This window comes from Eutrigla gurnardus, assembly GCF_963514095.1.
Source record: "Eutrigla gurnardus genome assembly, chromosome: 17".
NCBI classification, from domain to species: Eukaryota; Metazoa; Chordata; class Actinopteri; order Perciformes; family Triglidae; genus Eutrigla; species Eutrigla gurnardus.
Window position 1 is genome coordinate 15,309,594 of NC_139928.1, and position 11,323 is coordinate 15,320,916.

The 11,323-nt window shown below is 48.5% G+C and overlaps 2 protein-coding genes across 3 annotated transcripts; one reads left to right on the plus strand and one right to left on the minus strand.

Moving 5' to 3' along the window:
• The first annotated feature begins 211 nt into the window (after positions 1 to 211).
• Positions 212 to 9,008, plus strand: znf687b (zinc finger protein 687b). 2 transcript variants are annotated; one of them, XM_084032789.1, is made up of 10 exons: positions 212 to 271; positions 976 to 3,324; positions 4,095 to 4,390; positions 4,475 to 4,659; positions 5,005 to 5,181; positions 5,283 to 5,445; positions 5,690 to 6,037; positions 6,234 to 6,334; positions 6,687 to 6,774; positions 7,081 to 9,008. In XM_084032789.1, exons 2-10 carry the CDS (start codon positions 990 to 992, stop codon positions 7,699 to 7,701), a joined length of 4,314 nt encoding a protein of 1,437 aa, XP_083888915.1. In that variant the 5' UTR covers positions 212 to 271; positions 976 to 989; the 3' UTR covers positions 7,702 to 9,008. The 2 variants fall into 2 exon arrangements, with proteins under 2 accessions (XP_083888915.1, XP_083888916.1); XM_084032790.1 differs by having other exon boundaries at positions 4,128 to 4,390.
• A 127-nt stretch (positions 9,009 to 9,135) lies between these two features.
• aqp10b (aquaporin 10b) lies at positions 9,136 to 11,304 on the minus strand (the record flags this gene model as incomplete). Its single annotated transcript, XM_084031499.1, has 6 exons — positions 11,065 to 11,304; positions 10,491 to 10,617; positions 10,250 to 10,387; positions 10,004 to 10,122; positions 9,712 to 9,929; positions 9,136 to 9,322 (listed from the first exon to the last, which is right to left on the minus strand). The coding sequence occupies exons 1-6, from the start codon at positions 11,275 to 11,277 to the stop codon at positions 9,136 to 9,138; spliced, it is 1,002 nt and encodes a 333-aa protein (XP_083887625.1). The 5' UTR covers positions 11,278 to 11,304.
• Between the last annotated feature and the right edge of the window lie 19 nt (positions 11,305 to 11,323).

An 11,323-nucleotide genomic window follows, 5' to 3' on the forward strand; every position in this document is an offset into this window, starting at 1 on the left:
GTAGATCGGGAGACAAAAGGGTGTTTTCACGTCGAGACCACTGTCCCAACTTCAAACGCTTCGGATGGGTGGTTAAAAATAGTCCAGTAAGGACGTGCATAAATGTTTTATGTTATTCACAGTAGAACCAAATATACGTGTCGTTTGCAGCATCCTCCGTACGTTTCTCCCAATGTTATCTGAGCCTGATAGGATGTGTCGGGTCATGTGACGGGAAGCACTGCATTTTCAGCTGAAAACGAGCTAGGATAGTCGGGAATCGCACATCCAGGTAAACAATCGAAATACATAAAATATCAAACGGAAATCCCCATCCCAGCCATCCTCTTTTGTGACATCGTCGACCCTACGATCACCGGGTTGCTATCGATGTCAAACCACACCTCAGCAAACCGCTCCAGTTGCTTATTTTAATGGCGAACGCTAGCTAGTTAGCTAAATGACCCCTCTGTCTTGGCTGGAGCTCAGCGGCCAGCTAGCCAGCTCCAACCGGGATGGAGTGTCGTTAGCTCGAAATAAGCGAGGGTCGCTGCTTCGAGACGCTGTCCCGGTTGTACAGTTTCTCAAACGGCCACTGCTTGAAAGCCTGGCAGGCACTTAACGCGTTATTGAAGCAGTGTTTCCCATTCATAGCGAATGGGTGCTGGACCTGTTATCAGAGGAGGGCTCGGTTGCAGTAAACCCCGTCGTTAGCGCGCTAGCTGGCTAATTCAATGCTAGTGCAGCATCCCGATAGCTTAGCTACCTCCCCTGATGAAGCTAACCTGCGGGTAGCTTGTCAGTTTGTGTCAATCGAAGGTGCATGCAAGGCAATTTTCCTACAAAATGTAAACATTTTTAACGAGGTTTAACATTTTGCATGTTGAGGTTTTGTGGCAATGCAGAGCAGAGATTGATGGACAACAACACAAAGATGCATGCTAGTGTTTTTTTGTTACCTGCTGCTACTACGTCTATTAATTTGTGTTTTTACAGGAGTTAATCCCGGTATGGGGGACATGAAGACCCCAGATTTTGATGACCTGTTGGCAGCATTTGACATTCCTGACATAGATGCCAAAGAGGCCATCCAGTCTGCCCCAGATGAGGCGGAGGGACCCCATGGAGCTGCAGGTCCACCTCTAGGAAAGTCAGATAGTGGGGTGGGGGTCGGGTCATCCTTGAGACCACCGAGCCCCTCGGACCCCCAGGCAGACACTTCAATTGTTAGTGTGATCGTGAAGAACAAAGTGCGCCTTGAGGCTGCAGATGGAGAGGAGGGAGACGCAGACCAGGACCCTATCGATGTGATTACAGGGGTCGATGTAGGTCCTCGACTAGGTGCATGTGCCCCTGGGATGGCCGAATCGGAGGCTCTCAACCACAACGGTTTTGGAGCGGCTGGTGTCTCTACGCCCCTTCCCCTGAGTCAGACTCAGTCCAACGGAGCGCCGTGGTCAATAAACACCCCTAAAGTGTCTTCGGATGCACCAGGCGCTGGTGCAGCCAAGTCACACAAACAGGGCGGGAACATTTTCAACAGACTCAAACCGCTTGTGGCACAGGGGTCTGGAGATCCAGTGGGCCGGGCCAGGAAGATGCAGCTTCTACAGCAGCAACACCAGCAGCAGCAGGATACAGTCCAAGAGAGGGCAGATGGTGTCAAAGCATCATTACCTTCGTCTTCCTCTCTATCAGCTGGGTCGTCTTCTCTGGCTGCAGGAGGCACCGTTGGACTAGCCTCACCTTTCTTTCCCCCTTCAAAGCCTCTGATTCCCACTCCTCCCTCTGCCGTACCATCACACCCGCTGCATTCTTCTCAGCCTTTTAATGGAGCTCCCAAAGGTGGCCCTGCTGGATTTCAGCACCAGCAGATGGAGGATGATGATTCTGACCCTGATTTGGGGAGTCCACTGGTGATCCAAGAGAGCCCAGACTCCCCGACTTGCCCTCAGTTGAGCAGACGTTACAAGTCTGACTCCGTCTCAACGCAGCCCACATCTTCTACTGCGTCTCACCCTAAACATGGGGACACTCCTTCAGGGGCATCTCTGACTTCATCAACACCCCAGTCTGCGTCAACAGAAAGTCCCCAGGTGGAGGACAGGCATCCAGAACATGTCATAGAAGAGAGAGACTCACCGGAGAGTCCTGAACCAGAGATGCCAAAATCAACTACTCAAGTCGCGGTAAAGAGGTGCTCCAGCCCGGCAGTGGCCTCAACTCCACCTCCGACTGAACTGCGGGAGCCCAAAGAGGAGGAGGAAGAGATGGAAGTGGGGAATGGGATAGAAAAGGTCACTGATGGCAAAGCTGACAAGGGAGAAAATGGGAGAACAAGTGAGGAAAAGATGGAGGTAGATGATGGCAAGCCTAAATCTCTGTCCGCTGATGGAGGAGAAGCAGGCGTTGTTGCACCTGCTACTTCTGGAGCGCCCGCCCGACCCCTCAAAGTGAGAATAAAAACAATTAAAACCTCCACAGGCGGAATCACCAGAACTGTCACAAGGGTGGCGCCTAAAGGTGGTGCCGCAGGAAAAGGTGTGGACCCTAAAACCGGGGAGCGTAAGGTGTTGGGAAACAAGGCCCAAAAACTCGAAGCTTCCCCGGGTCACATGACAACGACCTCCCAGAAAGTGAGTGCTCTCAACGCTCTGCCCGTGTCCACACTTGCAGCCAGCAGCGTCATGCTAGCTGCCGCCACTAAGGTCCAGAACAAAATGGCTGCGTCTGACAAGGCCAAGGTTTCTGCCACTGCTGTCAGCATCACTAAATCCGCCGCCCTCCCTGCGACTCCCTCTGTGGCCTCCTCTCCCAAGTTCTCAGTTGCAGCTGGTGGGATCAGCGTCCGTACATCCACTAATAAGACGGCTAACGGAGGTAGCGGCACCATCATAGGCGGCACCCTCCAGCCAAACAAACCGGCCTCCATTGTCAACAGCACAGGCGCCGTCATCTCGCGCAGCCAGTCAAGCCTGGTGGAGGCTTTTAACAAGATACTGAACAGTAAGAACCTTTTGCCGAGCTACAAGCCCGACCTCTCGGCACCTCCGCCACCCGAGTGGGGTCTCCCGCTCCCAGCCACAGGTTACCGCTGCCTGGAGTGCGGAGACGCGTTCGCCCTGGAGCGCAGCCTGGCCCGACACTACGACAGACGGTCACTGCGCATCGAGGTGACCTGCAACCATTGTGCTAAGAGGCTGGCCTTCTTCAATAAGTGCAGCCTGCTGTTGCATGCCAGGGAGCATAAGGAGCGTGGGCTGGTCATGCAGTGCTCGCACCTGGTCATGAGGCCTGTCACTGTGGAGCAGATGATTGGACAGCAGGACATAACACCCATTGGTGGTAAGAAAGGGTTGCAGCTGACATCACTGTGGGTCAATCTGTTGATTTGTTGATTTAATCACTTAATCATTTAGTCAAAATCTCAAACTTGAACAATCTCACGGAGACCAATCCTCTAATTAACACATTTTGTCAGATTTAAAGTCCAAAACACAAAGATATTCAATTAGCAATTATATCAGACGGAGAAAAGCATACAATTTTTTTGACGAGGACGACACTGAGGATGGTATTTACGATAAATGCCAATCGATTATAAAAAAAAAAAAAATCAATCAATTTTTGTCAATCAACTAGTTTCTGCAGTATTTGTTCTGCATAAAATGTTACACACTTTTTGCAGTAAATATTTTAGGTTTTTACATCATGCAAAGGCTGCCTCCCTTCTTTAATTTTCTTGAATTTTTTTTTTTTTTTTTTTTTAATAATCCTTCAGAATTTCTTCAAATTGCCGGCCGACTGTCCAAACCCAAAGATACATCAATTTACCATAGATTAGACGAGACACAAGCCTTAAAAACAGGCAGGTATCAAAAAGTGAGGAGCTGGAACCAGTTTTGGCATTTCGGTTTAAAAATGACAAGCAATTAATCTATAAATATGGCTGCTAATTACATTTCTGGTTCCTGCTCCACATCATACATGTTTGTTTCTATTAGTGAAGAGAGTCATGAAATAATCACAGCAAAAGAAAACACTCCTCATTTGTGATTCATCTCCATTGACTACGTCCCATCTATCTCTTCTGATTTCCACCTTTGGCTAACCAGGCCTGCTCACCTCTTCGTCCTCCTCTCCTCCAGTCTCCTCTCCTTCGACAACGACCGGGGGCCCCGCCGCCTCTGCCAACTCCAGCCCGATGAAGGAGACTTCATCTCCAGCAGCAGCTCAGCCTCGACCGGTCCGCCGTGCACCTCAGGGCCCCCAAGCGCTGATGCCTCTGCCCTGCAAGAAGGCAGAAGGGCTTCAGTACAACAGCTTCAAATGTCCAGAGTGCCAAACACAGTTCTCGAGCAAGGCTGAGCTGGTCACCCACTTCCAGCAGATCAGAGCTACTTCCAACTCCGTGAGTCTTCGTTTCGTATCGCTGATACCCGTTGAAATGCTGGCGATCACCGCTTGATTGTCCTTTTTTCTTCCTCCGTTTCAGACATGTACGCAATGCTCACCTCCCATGATGCTGCCCAACTCATGTGCCGTGTCCGCCCACCAGAGGATCCATAAACACAGGGCGCCCCATGTCTGTCCGGAGTGTGGGGGGATCGCCCGGCAGGCCAGCTTCCAGACTCACCTGGAGGAGGCCTGTCTGCACTTTGCCAGGCGCATTGGATACAGGTGTGGAGACACTTCCCAAAAACCGTCATTAAGACCAGTAGCGACTGCTACATTATCCTATAATGTAAGCGTGTCCTGTGGTTATCGTCACCAATAGCTCTTTTTTTTAGATTAGAATGATCTACTTTCTAAATTTAAGAAAGTATAGAATCACATTTGATGGATAAATTGTATATTTTAGCTTTTTTTTGTGCCACAGGGAGGTACATTTTTGTATATTGGGTACCAAGAGTAAATACACACAAAACACTTCCTGTGTACTGATGTAATTTGAGACATTGCCTGTAGGGGATGCACACATACACATTTTAAAATGTTTCTTTGTGATCTTGTGATCTTGTCCAGGTGCTCGAGCTGCCAGGTCGTGTTCGGAGGGTTGAACTCCATCAAATCCCACATTCAGACCGCTCACTGCGAGGTCTTCCACAAGTGCCCCAGCTGCCCAATGGCCTTCAAGTCATCCCCCAGCGCCCAGAGCCACATCAGCACCCAGCACCCTACGCTCACTGGAGGACAGGCCAAGTGCGTGTACAGCATCTATTGAAACAATACGCGGGAGATGCATCTTCCGAGGATATTTCAAAATGTCACACTAAAATATCCATATGTCTCTCTTTTTGCAGAATGATCTACAAGTGTGTGATGTGCGATACGGTTTTTACCCAGAAACCCTTGCTGTACATGCACTTTGACACTCATTTAGCGAAGCAAAAAGTGCATGTGTTCAAGTGCCCTGACTGCACCAAGCTCTACGCCCAGAAAGGATCAATGATGGAGCATATTAAGGTGTGTGTGTGTGTTTATATTCAGAACAGAGTGAATTAGTAAATATTTAGGTCATAGATATTCATTGTTAACAGAAAGTTTAATGTCCCTGGTGTCAACTAAGGCGTACAGCAGTTTCTTGGGTCGGCCTTAGCAAGGTTCCCCTCGGTTACCTTAAGTTCTATCCTAAGTACAGTTGTTGTTTTTGTGAGTCACATTATGTTTGTGTTTATATTTTATAAACCCCCCTATGCCTCTCTCTCAGACCGCTCACAGAGGACCAGCAGCCAAACAGACAGAGTCCACGTCCGACGCCTCGAACCCCGCCTCGGCCCCGGCCAACACATCCAGTCCCTCCGGCCTCAAATCCAAATCCTCTGGCAAACCCGACACCTCGGACGGAGAGGACTGGGGGCGTGAACAGGAGGAGGAAGAGGAGGAGGAAGACGAGGACGACGAGGATGAGGACTACGAGGCTCCGGGGGGTAACTCGACCGCCGGCGGGGGCGGCAGTCAACCCCCCGCCCAGACCGAGTGGACCTGCCCGCAGTGTCAGACCACCTTCACCGACAACGAAGACTACCTGAGTCACGTGAAAACAGAGCACGGAAAGGTGAAGCATCCTACCTCTATTATTTAATAGAGGATTGTGTTTGTATTGAATGATTACAGCACCATATTTGACCAATTTAATTAGCTAAGTGTACGTTAAAGAAGCAGCCATATTGGGTGGAGGCTGCTGCTCTCTTCCACTGAGACTCACCATCGTTGTCTTCTCTCTCTCCCTGCCTCTGTTCGTGTGGTCAAAGTTTCCTTGTCGGATCTGTGGAGGCACATTCAGCACGTCTTCCAGCCTGAGACGTCACGAGCGTGTCATTCACGAGGGCAACAAGAGGGTCTTCCATTGCCAGTGAGTTACTTCAGCTGTCATCAAATATTAATACAGCTGTTTTATTGTTCAGCGGACTTAAATTGACCCATAACTAATATTACTGCATAATGTTTTGCTAGAAAAGAAAATCACAGGTTGATCTGCTATTAAGGGAGGTTAATAGAAGGGTGAATTGGACATATTGGCGTATTGCAGCTATGTTGGTATCCTGCATATGTTGGCTGATAAGAAATGCACGACACACATCTGGATCAAGATAGATCTTAAACTTATGTGTTATCAGAATTTTAAGAAGTGTGGTTTGGGGTTGTATTAATAGGGCCTTTCTTCTTTCATAATCTGATTTTACCGTGCTATTATTATTTTTCAGATATTGCACAGAAGGCAAACGCACTTTTGGTAGCCGGTTCTTATTGGACAAGCATGTCCGGCTCCATCACAGAACCACAGATGGACAGGTGAGTGTGTAATGTGGTTTATCTTCTCCTGAGTTGTAGTCTAAAGCTTTGTCCCAATTTCATACATCAATGCACATATTGCATAATTTCCCGTTATTATTAAATGGTAAATGTCTTAGTTTTTTTCTATTCTACCGGCAGAAACGGTGTGCTTTGATACTTCATAGATATCCAGCTGTACATACTCCATACAATTAGAATTTATTATGTTAAAATAGTGTATGGAATTGGGAGATATAAATTCTCCTTGCACCCTTTGCTTGCCACGTGCATCAATAGTCGCTCTCTACCTTTTTGGGTCCTCAGGACAGACCCATGACCAGGAAGCGTGCAGCCACAGGGGGAGATGGACCAGGTAGCTCCTCGGAACAGGACGGAGAGGGCGGACCTCCTGGAGGCAGGGCAGGAGACGAGGAAGACAACGCCACCGAGGAGGGTGAGGAAGGTGCCGCAGGACCTCCGGGACCTGCAAAGAGAACCAGGGGATCCGTCGCGTCAACATCGTTGGCGCCCAACGAGCTGGAAGAGGAAGACAACGTTTTCCGTTGCGTCCCCTGCGGCTTCTCCACCGAGGACGGGGCGGAGTTCCAGCGCCACATCCCCCAGCACCGGGCCGACACCGCCTCCTTCCAGTGCCTGCAGTGCGGCGTCTGCTTCGCATCGGCCGGCTCCCTCAGCAGGCACCGCTTCATCGCTCACCGCGTACGGGACACCCAAGGCGACGCCGACCGTGGCACCCCGCGCGCTCACGGCTCTCCCGACGGCTCGCCCGCCGGCTCCCCCGGGTTGCTGGGCGAGGACGGAGAGGAGAACCTGAGCTGCAAGGTGTGCGGGCGGCGTTTCGACAAGGCCTCGGACCTCAACACCCACTTCAGGACCCACGGCATGGCCTTCCTCACCGCACACAAGACAGACAAGCCCCAGTAGAGGGGGCTGGGGGTCCTCTAAGACTGGAGGATCATCTCCAACGAGGGGTCAAGGGTCAGGAGAGAATATGAATGTCGATCCTGAGCTGACACTGCGTTTTTTTTTTTCCACCATAAAGAGTTTTACTCTAATCTACAGCACCTCTTGTGTGCGATTGTAACTGCATGTTTGATCATGTTACTGGTCACTAAACTGAACACACCTGTGAGACTCTTGAGTGAAATCCCCCCCCCCACACAAGTAAAGCATTTACAGATCAGCCATTCTGTGTTTAACACATCTTGTCCTTCCATTTCAATCACTCTGCACTGACGGCAGCCACCTGTCTGTTTTTCCATCTGACACTTCTACCCCTCCCACTGTACTCCCGACCGCTGTAGTGCTGATATTTTTGTATCCAACGTCGTTCGTGGTCATTCATTCGCCTCAAGTCCATGTTATTATTCCAGCACGAGATCAGTTTTAACGGCTCCAGGGGCTTTAAAACGATCTCAAGACGTCTGAAGCATGAAGGGAGAGTGTTGGGAGAATTTAACACTGATTATTTTTATTATTTTTTTTTTATGTTGCTATAATATTTATTTATGCGAAACACATTACTGAGTCGGTTGCGTCAAATCATACTAGACACGGTGCGATTTACCCGCAACAGAGACGCGAGATGAGAATCTCCGAAGGCATTTCATTAAGAGACGAGGTTACTGGAGGTCTGTAACCTGTGTAGTGTGAATAATGTGATGTTGTTAATCGTTAAGCTAGAAGAAGAAGAAGAGAGGTCAGGCTTCCTGCCAGTAGTATATGTGTACGTTTTGCCATGTAAATACATATTACACTAAAAGAAAGCGTTCTGGTTTTAGTAACTTGTTATGATAATGTGAATACGTATGGTATTTGTACTTGTACTGTTCCTTTTTTTTTTTTCTCTCCAAAACAATTTGAAGTTTAAAAGAATTCCCCCCCCCAGAAGTAGGTATACGTTGTAATTACAAAGCAGAGGGAGAGCGTTGGGGGGTCGTGTTGTCTTAATGTGTATGAATACGAACGTTTATCTCGTTGAGACGGTTCTTTTTTATCTACAGAGTCATTGCTTGCTGTACTCACATTTCTTTTGTACGTTTCAAAAACAGTCTCCATGGATACGCGATGGAGGCTCGATTTTTTTTTGTTTGTATCTTTTATATGTCATATCATATTTATATAGCTCAATAGTGGAAATTTCATGTCATTTTTCTTTTCCATGGTTGTGGTCTGCTTGCTGAAATGCCATACAATTTTGTGCCGTTTCGAAAATAAATGTGTAAAACAGACGATTGATTGTGCAGCAGGTTCATCTGGTGGCGTTCAGAAACAATATACTACCAATAAATCAGTCACAGACATTTCTACAACGGGTATCACACCACAAGTAGCATTTACTGTATACGTGACAACAAACTACGTGGGTTTTTCACAGTCCAGCTCCAGCCCCGTCGTGCCCTCGGTGGCCTCGTGACATGTGGTCTGTAACTCAGATGGGCTGATGTGATGGTGAACTTCGATCATCAGCTCGTAGATCAGTGTTCCCAGCAGCGCCCCAGCACAGGGAGCCACTATGGGCACCCACCACCAACCACCTCCAGCCCTGCAGAGGGGTTACACACACAGTCAGGCTTTCAAGCAATCTGGGCTGACATTAATAAGAGGCTGCAGCAGAGTTTTAAAGCTCGACCACCTGGAAGAACACTGGTAGCAACCATGTCATGCTAGCTTGTAGGGAAGGGGACTACAAAATGTAGTGAGGGGAAAAAACTGGCCGTATTCTCAGGGGTCCCTTGACCTATCACCTCAAGATATCGATTATTGCATGCAATATAAACGAGTTAATTTCTATAAATGGCATATTTAAATATAAAATACATTGGGTATGACTTCTACGTGGCATATACTCTCCCCTCCCCATCCCATTAAATAAAAGACACAAAAAAGTGGTTCTCTAAAGGGTTGAATTCATTCTCGAGTCAAACTACTAACTTGAAAACATCCGCTCCCCAGCCGGCGATGTACGTGAACAACCGAGGTCCAAAATCTCTGGCCGGGTTGAGGGCGTAGCCGCTGTTGGAGCCCATGGAGATGCCGATCACCAGCACTGCTGCTCCCACCAGTACAGGCTGAAGACCATCGGGGAGGGAGCCGTTCCTCTTGTCCCCCAGAGCCAGGACACACAGCAGCAGTGCAGCCGTGCCGATCACCTGCATGACATGGGAACCGTTACCTAGACGCAGAAAGGCTCGACAGGTTCAAGGGTCTTAGTTCAGCATCTCACCTGGTCCATGACTCCTCCCCACACGCTGAGGTAGTCAGCTGGGTAGGTGGCGAATATACCTGCAGTGGCAGTGGGACCCGTCACTGTCAGCTTACCTCCGCTGTAGGCCTTGATGGCATCTGCAAACGCCTACTTTTTTACTCTTGTGTGCCAATTCTTTCCTATGATATGAGCTTTCCTTCTTGTGCCTATAGACCATTGGTGATGGTGTGACTTTGATTGCAGTAAACACCGTGGATCACTCACCGTAGTACTGCAGGCCGACGGTGGCTGCAGCCAGAAAGGCTCCGAGCACTTGGAAGAAGACGTAGAACGGCAGCTTCAGCCAGGGATGTCGGCCCAAAGCGCACAAGCTCAGAGACACAGCAGGGTTCAGATGGGCACCTAATGGTTGAAAATGTATATTTTTCTTTTTAAATTAAGAATTTAAACAGATTTGGGTCTCCTGAAATCAACACCCTTTGCATGCACATAATACAGGTCTTACCTGAGACTCCATGAGACACAAAGACCCCGAATGTCACTCCCAGAGCAAAACCCAGATTGATCGACAGGTACTGCCCCTTCTTATCTTCAGTTGTGGTTACCTGGGCAACAGAGCCACATCCAAACAGCTGCAAACACATGGAATTAAGAGGTTTACTGGAAGAACACACAACATACAGAGCACACAAACAAACTGCAACTAAAAACAATCTGCATGGAACTTTGATTTAGGTTCTTAAACTGAATGCTCCCCTTGCTCATATCCACACAGATAAAGTGGCACAGATAAGGGAGAACACATCATTGGCTTTGCCATAATCTCCTCATTTATGAACTTGGATTTCAAAGGAAACTGCTTTATGATTTCTGTTGTAACGTCCGTTGCCCTGATGGGCGATACAGTTGAGATAAAACAATGTTTAAATATAAAGATTAAAAGAAACAGCTTTGACTTTAAAGTGTGAATGATTTGCTGTACTTTGACAGAAGAGGACACACACACACGTTTAACCTCTCTCACCTAAACCAAAGGGCAACTAACTGAAGATTCATAAATAAAAAACAATAATACTCACAATCAGGACGTAGACTCCGAGGCATTCAGCCATGCACTCCCTGACCAGCTGGTTTCGGATCTGACATTTCCTCAGCAGCCTCTCCATCCCAGCGGATTCCTCGACACCGTCCGGCCACAGGTGAGCTTTGACAGCCGGGACGCTGTCATCGGGTGGATCTTCCCCACAAAACACAGCACTGTCCGCCTGACTGAGCAGAGTTTGCCCTTTCATACTGGAGCTGTAGGCTACGTCACACACTTTATGGCTGAGGCGGCGG

Coding starts and splice junctions, on each gene's coding strand:
- znf687b (XM_084032789.1), top strand. CDS start 990: ATGGGGGACATGAAGACCCCAGATTTTGATGACCTGTTGGCAGCATTT. Junction 3,325..4,094: donor GGACATAACACCCATTGGTG/GTAAGAAAGGGT, acceptor TTGGCTAACCAG/GCCTGCTCACCTCTTCGTCC. Junction 6,775..7,080: donor ACAGAACCACAGATGGACAG/GTGAGTGTGTAA, acceptor TTGGGTCCTCAG/GACAGACCCATGACCAGGAA.